This window comes from Rana temporaria, chromosome 3, assembly GCF_905171775.1.
Source record: "Rana temporaria chromosome 3, aRanTem1.1, whole genome shotgun sequence".
Taxonomy (NCBI): domain Eukaryota; kingdom Metazoa; phylum Chordata; class Amphibia; order Anura; family Ranidae; genus Rana; species Rana temporaria.
Genome location: NC_053491.1, coordinates 350061998 through 350080938, shown reverse-complemented (window position 1 = coordinate 350080938; position 18941 = coordinate 350061998). Strand labels below are relative to the sequence as shown.

Genomic DNA, 18941 nt, shown 5'->3' with positions numbered 1-18941 from the left:
GTAACCCATCACCAAATATTTTCTATTTTTATGGGACAAACTCAAATTCAAACACCAACTACAATCTCCCCACAACCCTGTATTATCATTCTCCAAAAAACCCTTGTTCTACCCAGCATGGGTCTTTCCCAAATCATTCAAGGTTTGGACCTCTCTGAACATTACACGGCTTAGTAACCTAATATCTTCTACATCCTTCCTCACATTTCCAACCCTTCGCGACACCTACAATTTACCAAATTCCGAACTCTTTAGATATCTCCACATCAAAAATTTCTACGCACCATTACTAAGTACTACTACCTCCCTGTCATATACCACACACTTTGAATAAGCCTGTCTGAAGGATCCCCACTCAAGAGGTATGATATCTTCTTTATACTCCCAAATTTCAACTTACTCTGGTCTTAATAAACCCCCATTTGCCCGTAAATGGGAGGAGGACCTGGATAGAACATTTGATATGGCTGACTGGTCTAAAACTTGGTCCGCAACGAAATCTTCCTCTCCAAATATCCTGGCAGTAGAAACCAACTATAAGGTTTTAACTCCTTACCCAACTCCTCACGGCGGCTAAGCAAACAATCACAAAGGCGTGGAGGACCCCCGACCTAGAGGTACCTGAGACTGAATCCAGTTTTCATGTCTCATGCCAAAATGCTAGCAATAGAAAGAGATCAAATTCCAGCTTTCGAAAAAAACTGAAATCCTTGGATCAAATACCACTTATCAATAATCTGTGATAACACAATTCTCATGCCATGGTAGCTGACAACCCTACTGAGATAAAAGTGATTTGCAATCCCAAACCCAAACTTTCAGAGCCTTGGTGCTACCCTACTTTCTGTTGTGAATACTATAATGCTTTTTACACCCTTGGACAGGAAGCCATACGATCCAAGCTAATCCAGTGGACTCCTGCACTTTCTTCTCTATTTTCCCTCACTATTCTATTCTTCCTTTTCTTGTGTCTCCTTTTTTCTGTGTGTTCTTTTCTTTTTATATATATATATATATTTTTTCTCTTTGGCTCTATTTTTTATTCTTTTACTGAACAGTAATGAAGTATTATTCTATTTAACAAATTATAACAGCTCTGGTCCAAGCTAATACTCTATATGGTAGTATTATTTCAATCATAGTTAATTATTCTTCGTTATATTAACCAATTTACTTTTCTTTTCTGTAATGGTCAACTAACCCACCTAACAGTAGCTACTTAGTGAACCTAAAATTCTACCATTTATGTTAAACATGGTTTTCTTACTGTTGTATTGTTTATTACAACTGCTTGTATTTACTTGTTGATCCAATCAATAAAATATTTTGACAAGGAAAGTGCGTTAAAACACTCTCTCTACAGTTTCTTTCGCTCATATCAGAGCACCCTTTGCTGGCAGAGCTGAGTAGCAGCCACACCCCACACACCCTAAGCAAAAGCATCCTCACATAAAAATGGAGGGGGCATGCCTGACCAGTTTGATGTAAAGTACTGCGTTCACTAGCTCTAACTCTGTTGCCTATCAGCTTGCACAGCCATATTCAGACACCCAGCAAAAATGCTGTATGGGAAAAATTAAGGTTAGACCTTTGAAAATGGAGGCTGTTAATGCAATACTTAGCTCTGCCTTAATATCTATTTTTACAACTTCATCTGGGCTTTAAAAGATAAGTATGGGCAATTACTTTTGTCTTCCTGTCACCAAGAGTCAGCTTATAGTGGGCTGTTGCCTGCAATCAGCTGCAGCACCAGGCTCTGGAAGGACCCTAACAATACTGTTGGAATCCCCACACTGCCTGACTTCTCTTTTCAGCTAGCCCTCTCCCCTGCCTGGCACCTAAGTGAGTACTAGAGGGGCAGAGAGGAGAGAAGTGACTGATAGTCACCGATTGGAGCAGACTGAGAACGGAGCGATTTGCAGTCATGTGATCGCTCAGCTCTCCGTCTTAATTCCGAAGGGGGACAGCTGCAGCATGGAGGTGAGTATAGCTGTTTGTTTTTTTAAGCTTATTCTTCTCCTTAAAATATTTATTGTACAAGTTACATTATTAATACAATTTTTTTCAAGTGCTGAGGGCGTTAAAACAAAACATAAAAAAAAAAGTATTACCCACCATTGGTGTCAGACTTTTTACCTCCAGCTGTCACCTAAAAGGAAAACAAAAAAAAAAGGTTAAGGAAAAGAAAACAAATATATGCTTACAAAGTGGGTTTGATTTATAAAACTAGAGAAAAATAAATTAAAATAAAGCTGTGATGCTGCCCCATCTCTCCACCTCAGAAAATCAGAGGAAGTCTTGTATTCATTCAGAAAATAAAAAGCTACCTGTGAATGGATGAGCAGTGCTCAGCTTGACTCAATTTCGTTCAGGGAGCAGAAGAAGAAAGCCCGTCCTGCTGCAAAAACACAGCTTTCTATTGATCATGTCAGAAATTCAGAGCTGTCTTGTCATAGGTGTGCGCAGCCTATTGCATTAGGGTGTGCACTCCAAAGCTCCAACACATATGCGTTTGACATATTTACCGGCCTCTTTCCCACTCTCCATCCTGAAACAATGGGAGGAAGGGGGAGCCAGGGAGCACACAGGGGGCCCTAGGCAACAGAAAGAAGAGAAAAGGGAACACAAGGGGTGGCGGGGTTGGCATATATTAGTACCGATTCCCTGTATTTTCCTCCTGTGGCAGTTGAATGTCGATGAGAGGGAGAGGAGGAGAAGCCTACTTTCAGCTGCTGCAGGAGGAAAATATAGATTGGTTCCACTAAATTCCACCCCCACCACTTTTCCTGTCCAGATTCTGAGGGTTGATAAGGAAGGATTGCAGTTTACCTGTCACCTGCCCACCATTGATGGGTTGCCAACCCCAGGATTAGGGTGTGCCCAGGCACACCTAGCACACCCCTTGCACACGCCTATGTGTCTTGTGTCCAATGTTCCTATGCTGTTCCAAGAAGAGCAATAAGCCCTCCCAATCCTTATCTTGAGAATACAGATTGATTAGTCTTTATATGGTATAGATGGGAGAGTAGGCGAGTTTGGCAAGAGAAAACTGGGCAGGGCCGACACAATTCAGTCCACAAAAATACTGTATGTTGTCAGCCCACAACAAGACTTAGCAGCCAATTTCATTTTTGGAAGATCAACAGATATTTTTCTGTAAATGCAGGGTATTTAAGTAGATAGAATATTAAAACGTGATTGTATTGCAGAGATGCACTGCATATGTTTTTCATATTATTATTATTATAGATTTATTTATGGATTGGACTTTAACCTTAGCGCTGTTTGACTTTGTGCCACGTTTTAAGGTGGGAGGCCATCATATTTCTCATCTGAGTTCAGTGCAAAATACAGACTCTCATAAACTACCATACAACAAAGGTGCTACAATAAAATAAAACAAATGGCTTTAATTGACAGTTTGATCCTTTGGCAGCACATCATACAGAATGTCAATTATCAGTCCTATACTCAGGGCATGAGCTGTCAACCTCCATGGGAACCGTACAGCCTGACACCGAGCTGAAATCTCTGACTGGGAGAAAATGCAAGTAAGTAAGTAAATTTTGCTGCACTATTCGCCTGCTAGCGGGGTGCTTTTAACCCCCCGTTAGCGGCCGAGAAAGGGTTAAAACCCTGGTATAGCCGCAGTGCCCCATTGATATCAATGGCAAGGAGCGGTGATGGAGCGGTATACACACCACTCCTTTACCGCTCCAAAGATGCTGCTAGCAGGACTTTTTTACCATCCTGCTAGCGCACCTCTCCAGTGTAAAAGCCCTCAGGGCTTTCGCACTGGAGAGACAGCAGCGGCTGTTTCAGGTCGCTTTGCAGGCGCTATTTTTAGCATTAAAGTGCCTGAAAAGCGACCCAGTGTGAAAGGGGTCTTAATAACACAACACACAGCCCTCATGAGACCTTATGTTGCTCTTATAGCAATTTCAAACTTTAGATTCTGAATCATTCAGATACCCTATTTCTGTCTGGTTCTCTTTGAAGTATGTACACTTGGAAAGAAGTGCTGAGCTCACCTTGGATGGTGTGGAAGCCTTGTCCGCTTGCGGTCTCTCCCAGAGGTTCCTTTTACCAGATACATCTCCAGGTCTTAAATCCTGAAAACAAAAAACACAATTTCAAAAGAAAAAAACTTACAGAAAAAATCTTTGCCCATGCTCACCATATATTATTTCTGGTGGTCATAAGGTGTTCTGGCAGTATCAAAATTATAGCATAAGAGATTCTACACAAACATTTTGGTAGAGCAAAAGGGCAACAGTTCTATATGAATCAAACGTGTAATGCTCCGATTGTCTAGCATATGGGCCAGATCCTCAAAAGAGATACGCAGGCGGATCTGCTGTTCCGCCTGCGTATCCCTGTTTCTATCTTTGGAACTGATCCACAGAATCAGTTTCCAAGAGATAGACAGAAGATCCGACATGTGTAAGGGACTTACACTGCCGGATCTTAGGATGCAGTACCGCAGCCGCGGCTGGGGGCATTTCGAGTCGATATGCCGCTTCGGGTATGCAAATTAGCACTTACGGAGATCCGCGAAGCTTTTCAGCTTCGTTTTTACTCCGTAAGTTTTAAGTTGCATGTGTAAAATTAGGGCTGCTTTTACAAAGTGTAAAGTTAGTACACCTTGTAAAAGTAGACCCTTCTTTCCCGCGACGCTGTTATTTATTTATTTTTTATTTATTTTTTCCCGCCGTATCTTTTTTTTTTCCCGACGCAACTTTTTTTACCCGGCGCGATTCACAAAACTCGGTGTAACGTAAAACCGCGCAATGCACGTCGGGAAAATGACGTCGTGAGTATGCGCAGTACGGCCGGCGCGGGAGCGCGCCTAATTTAAATGGGACTCGCCCCATTTTTATAGGAACGCCTTGCGCCGGCCGGATTTAAGTTACACAGCCGAAAATTTCTAGGTAAGTGCTTTGTGGATCGGGCACTTAGGTAGAAATTTTCCGGCAGTGTAACTTAAATGGGAATATTTAAGTTACGGCGGCTGGCTGTGGATCTGGCCCTTGGTCTACAATTGTCAAATTAGAATTCTCTGAATAGTTCTCTAAATGTTCTATATCTCTGAATGATTATAGTATAGTCTTGTAAATACTTCAATCCTGCAGTGTTCTAGGAGCATTTTAATGCTCTAACTCAGCCTTTCTCACATTTTTTACCCCAGAGTAACCCTTGGAAATAATTTCCAGGTCTCGAGGAACCCCTGCTAAAAAATACCCCTTGCATTGGTGGTTAGTGGGAAGAAAATACTCCCCTTACCATGATGGTGAGAATACCACCCATCCAGGAAGATGACAAGTTAATCAGTGTCATGCTGCTTGCTCTGCTATATGGTGTTAAATTTTAAAGCATAAAATGTTAGGTACCTATTTACTTGGCATACAAAATTGCAATGATTACCATTTTATTCTCTAGGGTCTCTGTAAAAAATGTATATATATATATAAAATGTTTGGGGGTTATAAGTAATTTTCTAGTGAAAAATACTAATTTAAACAAACTGCCAGAAAAGGCCTGGTCTTCAATCAGTTACAGTAAATGTATAGCCAATAATTGTTCCTTTAGGTCCGGATAGAGTGAAGAATGGTTAACCCCCTAATAGCACTGTTTATTTTCACTTTCACCAGTGACCACTGTCATATATAATTTTCCCCATTGTCACAGCAACAGGAGTGGGGGGGAACTCATCCAGTGGAGACACTGGTTCTGGTGATAGCTATCTAAGAGGGAATTTCCTCTCACTTTAAAGACATTTCCTGTTGTGATCTACCAAGTGGGAAATAGATAGCAAAAAAAAAACTTGACCAGGGGTCAAATGATTTCATAATGAATCTGAAACAAGAAAAAAAAAAGATAAACACGCAGTTGAAATGAATGGACAGCAACTGTGCTACCTTCCAAAAGATATAGGGCTGGATTCAGATACAATGGTGTATCTATCCGCCCGGCGTAACGTATCTCAAATGGCTTCACATTTGTGGTAAACATTCACTAAAGTGTGCATTAAACCGCAACGCAATAACACAAGAGAACACAATCGGTGGAATGCACCTTGAAAATGCCCCAATGCACATGGGAGCCATTTTTGCCTTGTGGAACTTTAAAAAAGTACACATTCACTTCTTGGGCATTGTTGTGCGTTGGCTGGTCATTCAAAATGAGTTGCCTAAACGCAAGGCACGTTCGTGCATAAACTTGCGTAAATCAGTGTTGCGTAAATCAGTGGATTTGTTTATTCGTCTGCAGTTTTAAAATAAGAATTTGTGCTTGCTGTTTTACTAACAATATTACCTTATCACCATAATGAAAAGATCATAATCCAAAAAGGAAAGAAGGAGGAAGGAGAGAAGACATCAGAGAGGAGATCTCTTCAGTAGGTTGATGGACAGACGAGTAAGGAAAGAAAATCAGCTGACCGAGAGCAAGAAAAAGATAAAAGGTGTTAAAATACAGACATGAAACTGAGAAAAAATACAAAAAAATACCTTATATATATTGTACATACTACAGGAAAGGGGGAAAGCAGTGTATAGCAGCAGGCAGTCTAAGGTCTCATGCTCATGGCTGTACAAAAAGTGGTAGATACAGCATCTCAATTCATACAATAATACTCATGCTTACTTTCATGAGTTAAAGTAGAACTATAGGTAAAAAAAAAAAAAAAATTAATTTTGGTTCGAGAAAGGGACGTTTATAATCCCTGTCAGATTTTTGTTTTGCCATCTGTGTCCCATTACGGACATTTTCCTTCACTTCCTATCCCATAGCCAAAACAGGAAGTGAGCAGAAATCCCTGCAAATTAAAGGAATTCCTTGGGGACTTCCAGGTCACCAGAACTAGTGTCCCCATTGGACGAATTCCCTTCTAATGCCGCGTACACACGTTTGGAGTATCCGATGGTCTAAAATCTGATGGATTTTTTCATCAGAATTCCGTTCAAGCTGTCTCGCATACACACTGTCAGACTAAATTCCTACTGTCCAAAACGCGGTGACGTAAAACACTACGATGAGCCGAGAAAAATTAAGTTCAATGCTTCCGATCATGCGTGGATTTTTCTCTGACGGAATTCCACACAGACGATCGGAATTTCCCATCTGATTTTTTTCCATCGGAAGAATTTAAAACACGTTTTTTTTTTTTTACTCTGATGGAAAAAAGTCTGATGGGGCCCACACACAATTGGAATTTCCGATGAAAGAAGTCCGAGCATCCAAAAAGCGGTGACGTACAACACTACGACGAGGTAAGAAAAATGAAGTTCAATGCTTCCGAGCATCCGTCGACTTGATTCTGAGCATGCGTGGATTTTTCTCCAATGGAATTTTCTATCGTTTTTTTTTCCATCGGAAAAATGTAAAATATGTTCTATTTTTTTACACCGATGGAAAAAAGTCAGATGGGGCCCACACACGATTGTTTTTTCCAATGAAAAAAGTCCATCTGACTTTTTTCATCCGAAAAAACGATCGTGTGTACACGGCATTATGCATTGCTTGCATTAAGGTAAAAAAAAAAATCTGTGTCCTTAGCCTCCCCTTCTCTGTGTGAAGGGGAGAAGAGAGGGGAGAAGAGATCAGCGCTGTGCACGGCTGCATTTATTCTCCCCTTACTTTCTCTTTACACTGCATTCAAGCAGCTGCAGGAGCCATTGGGCCGCTCTGAGTAATACCACTGCACAGAGCAGGGAAGTATAACATGTTTGTTATTTTAATAATAATTTAAAATAATAATAATAAACTAATAATAATAGTTTAGTTACACTTCAAGTTCTCATCCTCTTAGGCCTCGTACACACGACCGGACATGTCCGCTGAAACTGGTCCGCGGACCAGTGTCAGCGGACAGATCCGATCGTGTGTACAAGCTAGCAGACAGATTTCCAGCGGACAAATGTTTCTTAGCATGCTAAGAAACATGTCCGCTGGAAAGCTGTCCGGCGGACATGTCCGCTGGTTAGTACACCTAACCAGCAGACAGATATCTCCCGCATGCGTCGAATGGATTCGATGCATGCGTGGAAGTATTTTACTTCCTGGTTTGGTGATGTGGCGGCGTCAACATCACGTCACTGCGCTGTCTGTCCGCGCGGATTTCGGTTTGATGGTGTGTACAGCCATCAGACCGAAATCTCAGAGCGGACATTTTTGATGAAAACGGTCCGGCGGACCGTTTTCATCGGACTGTCCGCTCGTCTGTACGGGGCCTTATATTTTCCAAATGCACTAATCTATTACAACAAACACATGGATAGACGAAGGGTAGCTATAGCCCCCCGTTCAAATCTGAGCGATTTGATCTGAACTACTTTTGACGACTTCGGAGGTGATTTCAATAGACATCTGTGCATGAACCCGCACAGTTTTTCAATTCGCCCTCAAACTCGCACTGAAAGGCGGGTTTGAAATTGTGCGAGGTCAGCTGATCTTGCACGATTTCAAACCCGCCTTCAGTGCGAACGAGGGCATTTTAAAAAGGGCAAGTTATCTTCAACTTACTGCAGGCTTTGCTGAAGGCGTCTTGTTGGTCTCTGGAGTTTTAGTTAGCCATTCATTAATACGACTGGATACACCCACTTTTAATCCCGCTGTTTCCTGAAACCATAAAGAAATCAATCAGAAAAGTATACAGTATTATCAGCTTTGGCCTCAATAGTAATGATTTCTAATTTAATAAATTCACCATTTTATATCCTGTATAGGAGTTATATATATGTACACACACACACACACACATATATATATATATATATATATATATATATATATATATATATACACAGTTGCGCTCTTAAGTTTACATACCCTCGAAGAATTAATTTCTTGGCCATTTTTCAGAGAATATGAATAACACAAAAACTTTTCTTTCAATCATGGTTAGTGTTTGGTTGAAGCCATTTATTATTAGTCAACTGTGTTTACTCTTTTTAAATCATAATGGCAACAGAAACTACCCAAATGACCCTGATCAAAAGTTTACATACCCCAGTACTTAAGACCGTGTATTGCCCCCTTTAACATCCATGACAGCTTGAAGTCTTTTGTGGTATTTGTGGATGGGGCTCGTTATCTTCTCAGATGGTAAAGCTGCCCATTCCTCTTGGTAAAAAGCCTCCGGTTCCTGTAAATTCTTGGTCCTTCTTGCATGAACTGCACGTTTGAGATCTCCCCAGAGAGGCTCAATGATATTGAGGTCAGGAGACTGAGATGGCCACTCCAGAACCTTCACTTTATTCTGCTGTAGCCAATGACAGGTCGACTTGGCCTTGTGTTTTGGATCATTGTCATGTTGGGATGTCCAAGTATGTCCCATGCGTAGCTTCCTGACTGATGAATGCAAATGTTCCTCCAGTATTTTTTGAAAACAAACTACATTTACCTTGCCATCAATTTTCATCAAATTTCCTGTGCCTTTGTAGCTTACACATCCCCAAAACATTAGCGATCCACCTCCGTGTTTCATCATAGGCCTTGTTGACTCCAAATGTAGTGTTTATGGTTGTGCCCAAAAAGCGAAATCTTGGTCTCATCACTCCAAATGACTTTATGCCAGAAGGCTTGGCTTGTCTCTGTGCTGTTTGGCATATTGCAAGCGGGATACTTTGTGGCATTTGTGTAGTATGTCTTTCTTTTGGTGACTTGACCATGCAGCCCATTTTTCCTGTATTTCACCTAAAGTTATTTGTGGGTTTTTCTTTGCATCCCGAACAATTTTTCTGGCAGTTGTGGTTTTCGTTTTAACAGAACCCCTAATTTTCCACTTCTTGATTAGCGTTTGAACACTGCTGATTGGCATTTTCAATTCCTTGAATATCTTTTTATAACCCTTTCCTGTTTTATACAGTTGAACTACCTTTTCCCACAGATACTTTGACATTTCGTTTGCTTTCCCATGACTCAGAATCCAGAAACGTCAATGCAACACTGGATGAAAGATGCAAGGGTCTGTCAGGAGTTCAGAAACTCATTGAGCTTTTAGGCCCCTTCCACACGGGGACGGATCCGTTGCAGCGGTCCGCCAGCTCAGTGGAAGATCTCTCCGTTGATCTCCGCTGACTCGGCGGATGACAGGTCCTTATCTGCTCACTGAGTGGGGAGGGGCTTGTCGAGCGCCGCTGCATTTCTATGGAGAGATCGGACGAAAACGGACAGCATGTCCGTTTTCATCAGATCTCACCCGATCCAATCTGCCAGGACAATGGCGACGTTTCGCAATACGTCTGATTTTAGCTGATCGGATGTCAGCGGACATGGTCACCGCTGACATCCGAAGCTCCATAGAGTTGTATGGAGCACCCGTTCAGGTCTGCCAAAAAAACAGAAGCAAACAGATCACAGGCGAGGATGGTTACTTTGAATAGCCATTCAAACCCCTTTGTGTCAGCTTGTGTGCATGTCATCAGGCCAAAATCACCAGGGTATGTAAACTTTTGATCAGGGTCATTTGGGTAGTTTCTGTTGTGATTATAGTTTAAAAATAGTAAACACAGTTGATTGATAATAAATGGCTTCAGCCAAACACTAACCTTGAATGAAAGAAAGGTTTTTGTGTTAACATTCATATTCCCTGAAAAATGGCCAAGAAATCATAAATTCTTCCAGGGCATGTAAACTTATGAGCACAACTGTATATGTATATATATATATATATATATATATATACATATATATATATATATATATATATATATATATATATATATATATATATATATATATATATATATATATACATACATACACACACACACACACACAGTATATGAGCAGGAGGGTGAAAGAATAAAATAAAATTGACCTGGATCCATTACAGATTCCCTGTCAGTATTTTACACGCTGCACGTACCTTGTTTGGTGACGTTACACCCCCCGGGGATGAGAAAACGTTGCCTTTCTCCCACATACTTTTGATATTACGAACACCTTCTGCTGGCAGTGGCAGGTCTGATGGAGCAACTTTGGCAGGTTTGGCACTTTTGTTGTTCTGGAAATTGAATACATGAAACATTATTACAGATATTTTCAGGTGATTTTCTTGTTCTTATATCTGAAACATTTTATATAACAGTGGATCGCTATCATAAGGGGCTTTACCGTTTTTTCTTCCTATTGATGTGGCATTATCACAGTAAAATCAGATTTCCAATAGTGAGCAGTATTTGAAGGAAGGGTCCAATTTATTAGCGTTTGTGTGTGCATGTATGTATACAATATATATACAGTGGGGAAAATAATTATTTGATCCCCTGCAAATTTTGGAAGTTTGCCTACTTACAAAGAAATGAAGGGTCTATAATTTTTATCATAGGTGTATTTTAAAATACACTTATGATAAAAATTATAGACCCTTAAATTTATTTGTAAGTGGGCAAACTTACAAGATCTGAAGGGGATCAAATAATTATTTTCCCCACACATATGGAAGGATATATCTCTGCATACTGAACATACTGGAAATGGCTTTTACTAAATACATTTCTTGTAAGTAAAGTTCACCATACACTATGGTACTTTTTTAATAGAAAAGAATGTAGTGTTTGTTCTTTTTACACGTTACTGGAGCTCAGGCATTGGCTGAACCAGGAGAAGAACAGTGCCTGTTTGACCTTCCCTCCCCATATCCTATTGCTGAACTGCAGTCACATGCAAGATAGATTTTGAAGAACTTTATGTGTCAAAGGAACTTCTATGTTAATTCCTGGAACTGTAACACTGCTGCAAATAAAAACAGTTTCTGTTTGATAGCATGTGTCTTCTTTTTTCAATGTTTATGTTAAAACTTGCCCGAAACTCTAGGTGTCACTGTTCCCTCAACAATAGACAACTAATAACTTCTAATGAATTTCACCCCAAAGCATTTACAGTATGTGGCAGCATGGTGGTGAACCATATGCTGTGCTGCTACATAGAAGTGTCTGCCAGCATTACTGTGTTGCTTAGAGTGCACTCAATCAGTGCCCCCCCAGTAATGTGACTGTGTTGTTGCTTACACATTTTGGTCGCCTTGCAAAGATCAAGCTTTCCTATATATTTAATCTTACAGTTTATGGGATGCAGTGTTGCCAACCGTCCGTATTTTACGGACAGTTCATAAAAACTGACACTTTTTTTCCCCGTTCGTAAATGTCCGTAGTTGCAGGAATGTGCCAGTAAAATTAGCCGAGATGGTTCGGCTTGGAACTGCGCATGGAGATTGGAGGCAGGGGGTGATGGTGGCTGCGGTGGCAACGCAGAGGGCAAAGGAGGCAGGGGGAGATTGGAGGCAGGGGGAGATTGGAGGCAGGGGTGTTAGTGGCAGGGGGTGTTGGTGGCACCGCAGAGGGGGATGGTGGCACCGCAGAGGGTGGGGGATAGAGACAGGGGTTGTTGGTGGCACCGCAGAGGGGGATGGAGGCAGGGGGAGATTGGAGGCAGAGGTAGATTGTGGCACCGCAGAGGGGGATGGAGGCAGGGGGTGATGTGACTAAATAATTTGCCCTTATTATATCAAAAATAACAAAAATATGTTTTTTTTACCTTAATTCGCTATTTGCCTAGCATACTTGTTTGAAGCCTAAATACTGAAATTTGCACCTTAACATGTAATTTAGTAACTTTTGTGAAATGCCAGTAATAACGTGGCTGCGCCAGTAAATTTTGGGTGTTGTGCCAGTAAATTTCAATCTGGTAGGTTGGCAACACTGATGGGATGTAGTGTCTTTGGTTCTCCCACTACCCATACCTATATGTATACAATAGTAGGGATTCAGATCCTAGTCCCAACCCACCTGAGCAATCCAACCAGGAGGCCTTCACTGCACATTGCAAATCATAAGCATTCTAGTTAGAGCATGTGTATGTGCAGCTGCGGCACCCGTAAATTCTCCACTGCCTATGATTGGCGGTGTGCAGTGATGGCTTCCTGGAGGGATTGCTCAGGTGGGTTGGGACTAGAACACGTCTGAGCCCATCCCTATACAATAGCAAAGATCGAGACCCAATAAGATGAGCTCCCAATCACATGATCACTGTGATAAGCAATCACATGACTGGGAAAGCTCAGAAAATAATTCTGGTGTTTAGATTTCATTCAATGGCCCCTGCAACAGGAAGGGGTTAATAAGTAGTCATTAAAGGATCTCTTAAGGACTCTACTGATGAGGTCTTTGTGTGGAATTCCGGAGTCTGCACACGTTCTGTACTCATTATGAGGGACTCCTACTCCTCTTCTTGCAGAAATGTTTTATTTTATATTATGGAGAAGGAAACAGGAGGACCGAGACACATAAAACTCCCTGGTGAACTCCCGGGTGGGCAGGAGCACAGCTGGGAATTATGGCAGGGAGATATCGCTGTTGGGGTATCCAAGACACCTAAGAAGCCACGGGCTGACAGCCCACCAAGCTACAAATTTTCAGTGGAGTGACACTTTAATACTTAAAATCTATTATAACATACTTACTCCAATTGCACTGGTGTATTGCTCAAGTCGGCTGTCAATCTTGGACACCACAGCTGGTTGTGAAGACTTAAGACTGCAGAACAAAGTTGTTATTTAGAAAATGAAAAATGTAACTTATAAAATAATTAGACATTTCTGATGTTGAACAGCGTACCTAGGGCAGTCATTCTACAAAACAAGCACATGCATTTCTTAGTCTAAACCAATCTACGCCATACTGTCAGGAAGCTATCACTGTGGACAGCCAATCATAGATGGCAGAAGAAATTCCCTACCCCGCAAGTATACTGTGTGTGTGTGTGTGTGTGTGTTTGGGGGGTAAAAGCCTGGGAAAACACTATGGCCCAGATTCAAGAAGCAATTGCGCCTGTGTAACCATAGGTTACACAGCGCAATTGCTTACTTGCTCCGGCGTAGCGAATGCTCCTGATTCAGGAACATCGCTACGCCGACTGCAGCCTAAGATCTGCGCGGCATAAGGCTCTTATGCCCGCATATCTTAGGCTGCATTCTTGCGATGACCGCTAGGGGGCGTTCCCGTTGTGCTCAGTGTATAGTATGCAAATTGCATACTAACGCCGATTCACAACGTTGCGCGAGCCCTGCGTACGCAAGTTACGTAGTTTCCGTACGGCGTGTTTAGCGTAAGGCTGCCCCTTCTAATAGTAGGGGAAGCCAATGCTAAAGTATACCCGTCGTTCCCGCGTCGCGAAATTTGAATTTCACGTCTGGACGCCATTCACGTTCACTTGATACGCATCTACTGATACGCCGTCGTATCCCTGTTTCTATCTATGGAACTGATCCACAGAATCAGTTTCTCATAGATAGGCAGAAGATCCGACATGTTTTGTAAGGGACTTACACTGTCGGATCTTAGGATGCAGTACCGCAGCCGCTGCTGGGGGCATTTCTCGTCGAAATCCAGCATCGGGTATGCAAATTAGCACTTACGGAGATCCACAAAGCTTTTACGCTTCGTTTTTTCTCCGTAAGTATTAGTTTGCCGTCGCAAAATTAGGGCTGCTTTTACAAGGTGTAAACTGTTTACACCTTGTAAAAGTATACTCTTCTATCCCGCGTCGCTGTCATTTTTTATTTTTAAAAAAAAAAATTCCCGCCGCAACTCTTTTTTTTTTACGCCCGTCGCGATTCTCAAAACCCGGCGCAACGTAAAACCGTGCAAAGCACGCCGGGAAAATAACGTCGGGAGCATGCGCAGTACGTCCGGCGCGGGAGCGCGCCTAATTTAAATGGGACTCGCCCCATTAGATTAGGCACGCCTTGCGCCGGACGGATTTAAGTTACACCGCTGAAAATTTCTAGATAAGTGCTTTGTGGATCAGGCACTTAGGTAGAGATTTTGCGGCGGTGTAACTTAAATGGAAAAAGTTAAGTTACGGCGGGTTTTTGTGGATCAGGCCCCAATTACTTGCCTCTCTACGTTACGTCGGTGTAGCGCATATGAGATGTGCTACCCCCGCTCAAAGATACGACAATGTATCTGAATCACGGCCTTAATGTCTATATGGGTATCCAGATATAAATGCACTCCTATCCATTTACATCAGGCTATCTCTGATCTGTCACATTTCACATTTAGGTCTGGAAAAATAGAAAAGGACGCAGACCTGGAGGTAGGTGGGTGTAAATGGACACTAGTCCATTTACATCCAAACTCCCGTAGACCTACATTGCGCACTCAATCAGGTCCTCATGAAAAACTGAAAAGGCGGACCTTATTGGAAAGCTTGGTTGAAAGGTTAGTTAAGGGAAAGACAAAACAAAAAATAGGAAACAAATGTGTAAACTAGCATCTCATGCTTATGATCATTGTCATTATGATGATCACAGCACAGCACATACTTTACTGGGTCAGTGTCACATGGCTGTTAGGTGCAAACTCCAGGTAGGTAGTGTCGTAGTTGGGATTCGAACCCTAGTGCTGCTAGGCAGAAGTGCTAACCACTTAGCCACTGTGCTGCCCGTAGGGTGGAATTCCCCTTTAATGTCTAGACAGTCTGTCTATGCAGGAAAATGTGCGGTCACACTTGCAGAGGAAATAGCTCTGCCTAAAAATCAACATATAAATTCAAAATACGTTTTTAATAGCCAGTAAATCTGTTGTCTAAACTATGTAAAAAAAATCCATATGATGTGTAAGAACACCTGGCTACAAAATTACAGACAACAAACCATTATTTTTATTTTTAATTTCTGCAGAGTTTGTTACATATCTGTGACTTGGATATAACATCTGTTATGATCTCACACTAATATTTATATAAAGTGTTCCTGCTTTTCTGGGAAGGGGAGAAACACTGCCCTCTGGTGTTGACATTGTAAAATGACAGCTGAAGACAGACAAGGGCAGAGATTGAACTGTTCCAGGAAAATGACGACTAATGAACGACAACATTAGTCTCCCACTTCCTCTGACTACCAGCATCGCCGATAACATCACAAATTACAGAAGGCCGTCTGGAAAGTGCACGCACTGCTTTAATCACGAAACAAAGCTTTGGCTTTAGAGGACTTGTCACTGCTTGCCTGAGAACAGAATTGACTCAGTTAAAAGATGAAAAAGGAGGAAGCTGGTGGAAAGCTGCAGAACAATTAAAGGGGTTGTAAAGGTAAATAGTTTTTTTCCTAAATAGCGTTCTTTACCTTAGTGCAGTCCTCCTTCACTTACCTCATCCTTCCATTTTGCTTTTAAATGTCCTTATTTCTTCTGAGAAATCCTCACTTCCTGTTCTTCTGTCTGTAACTCCACACAGTAATGCAAGGCTTTCTCCTGGTGTGTAGTGTCGTGCTTGCCCCCTCCCTTGAGGGGGCGAGCAGGAGAGTCAGGACGCTCTCTACATTGCAGATAGAGAAAGGAGCTGTGTGTTAGTGGGCATCCTGACTCTTCTGCTTGCCCCCTCATGGGAGGGGGCGAGCACGACACTCCACACCAGGGAGAAAGCCTTGCATTACTGTGTGAAGTTACAGACAGAAGAACAGGAAGTGAGGATTTCTCAGAAGAAATAAGGACATTTAAAAGCAAAATGGAAGGATGAGGTTAGCTGACGGAGGTCTGCACTAGGGTAAAGGAAGCTATTTCGGAAAATAACATTTTTACCTTTACAACCCCTTTAAGGTAGAGATCGCAGTCAATCGCCTCCAAAACTAGAGACTTCTGGCAGCTGTGCATGTTATTCTGTAAAAGTGTTTGGAAACGTCATCAATTAGTGCTAAGTAATTTTAAGTCACCTGAAGTGGAACTGAACTCAAAAAGTGAAAATCTGCTATATTATAGGGAAAATGTTTAATTGTTAAAGAAGAATTCCAGACACGGCATATGTTTACATACAATAGTTACATTGGTCCACCATGGATAGGTGGAACCAATCCTTCTGGCAGCTGGAAATCACAGAATAAGGCCGGAATCACACTAGTGCGTTGCGTTTTGGAGCTCTGTTGTCTTTGCGAATTTCTTTATAAGGTGTTCTGCAGATCAACTGCATTTTAGTTGCAGATCAGGTGCGAATTTGGAGACCTGGGAGAGGGGAAGGGGAGGGGGGAAGTGTATTGAACTGAATGAGACAAATACTGAAGAGAAATGAACACATCTGCGAATTCAGCTGCGTACCCATAGAAGATAATGGGACTGAATTCGCACCTGAACCGCACCGCAAGACATAAAAACCGCACGCGGTTTGGAGGCAATACGCAGTGCGGATGCATCGCACATATGTGAACCAGCCTCATTGAAAACAATGTATTTTGAAATGTCCTGCGAATTAGATGCGGTTTAAGCCGCACTCAATTCGCATAGGTGTGAACCTGGCCTTAGACACCGCTACTCCAAAGATCAACACTTGCTTCCAGGTCTTGTGCTAAGCAGGTGGCCCAATACATTGTGAATACAGGAGGTGGGCCACTTGACATGGGTGCCATTCAGAGAATGCTTTGCATTTTCACAATGAATTCTCTTATTGGATGAGTTGCAGAGTATAATATCACTGCCATGCCTCGCCTCCTTCTCCAATCAGAAAACACTTTGCATTCATTCAGAAAGGTGAGTGTGCCCAGGCACCCCCATGCCTTCAGCCTCATAACTGTATATCAGCAATGTGAGTTCTAGGGAACTGCTGCCTCTGACTTCTCAGGAGTGAGACTTTGTGACGTTGCTGCTCTGCTACTCTCTGTTCTCCTTGCTGGAGGCTGTACCATAAGGAAGCAAAGCCTTTCCTCTACCAAGATGGCCACCTCCAAACGGAGACTTTTAGGTAGATTCAGGTAGAGTTAGGCTGGCTTATCAGTAGATAAGCCGGCCTAACTCAGAATCTACGCCGCCGTATGTTTAAACGTATGCTCAAACAGAGATACGCTTAAACATATCTAAGATAGGACGGCTTGCGCCGTCCTATCTTAGATTGCAATTTTTCGGATGGCCGCTAGGTGGCGCTTCCATTGCGGCCGGCGTAGATTATGTAAATTAGTTTGTACGCCGATTCACGAACGTACGCCCGGCCGCCGCAGTCGAATTATGTTGTTTCCGTAAGGCCTTTACAGGCCTAAAGTTATTCCACCTATTAGGTGGAATAACAATGTTAAAGTATGGCCGCCGTTCCCGCCGCGAGGTTCGAAATTTTAATGTCGTTTGCGCAAGTCGTCCGCGAATCGGGATTTACGTCGTTTACGTCCACGTCTAAATCAATAGGCCCGTGCGGCGTACGTAACTGCAATGCACACTGGGAAATGTAGTCGCCCGGCGCATGCGCAGTGACAAAAAAACTACAAAAACGTGAGGTCAAGCCTCATTACCATTAAACACGCCCCCCCCCCCCAACCCATTTGAATTAGGCGCCCTTACGCCCGCTCGTTTTAGGCTACGCCGCCGTAAATTAGCAGGTAAGTATGTTGAGAATCATCACTAGCCTAGCTAATTTACGGCGGCGTAGCCTAAACAGGCTACGCTACGCCGCCCTAACTTTATGCCAGTGTACCTGAATCTACCTATTAGTGCACAACAAGGTATAGTAAGTCAATAATGAGTGGATCAGCTGCAGGAAGAATATAAGGAATACCGGGGACTTGTCCTTTGCTCTCAGCTTGTCTTTTTTGGGCACAGTTTCCAGAGTCCACCTCCTTCTTAAAAGTGTATGTATAGCCAAAATCTTTGTGTTTTCTGTTGTCTGTGTCCCCTCTGGGGAGAGTTCCCTTCACTTTTTGACCAAGGGACGCCAAGTAGAAATTTCTACAAAGTGAACAGTTGTCATGGGAACAGGCGTCCCCATTGGAAGATTTCTCCTTACCCCCTTGTTATGGCATCAACTGTAAAATTTTGGATATCCCCTTACTTTCTGTCTTTGTGTATATGTGGCCAGATTCACGTAGAATCGCGGCGGCGTAACGTATCCTAGATACGTTACACCGCCGCAATTTTTCATTGCAAGTGCCTGATTCACCAAGCACTTGCGATGAAAACCTA

The 18941-nt window shown here is 42.4% G+C and overlaps 1 protein-coding gene across 6 annotated transcripts in view; it reads right to left on the bottom strand.

Annotated features, from left to right (window-relative positions):
- The window catches only part of CALD1 (caldesmon 1), a 242678-nt gene that overhangs the window by 3719 nt on the left and 220018 nt on the right, over positions 1-18941 (bottom strand). For all 6 annotated transcript variants that reach the window (XM_040345162.1, XM_040345160.1, XM_040345164.1 and 3 more), the window contains 5 exons: positions 13466-13538; positions 10871-11008; positions 8524-8619; positions 4032-4112; positions 2116-2149 (listed from right to left, as the gene is read on the bottom strand). In XM_040345162.1, coding sequence (XP_040201096.1) covers positions 2116-2149; positions 4032-4112; positions 8524-8619; positions 10871-11008; positions 13466-13538 — 422 coding nt within the window. The remainder of the gene's footprint in view (positions 1-2115; positions 2150-4031; positions 4113-8523; positions 8620-10870; positions 11009-13465; positions 13539-18941) is intronic.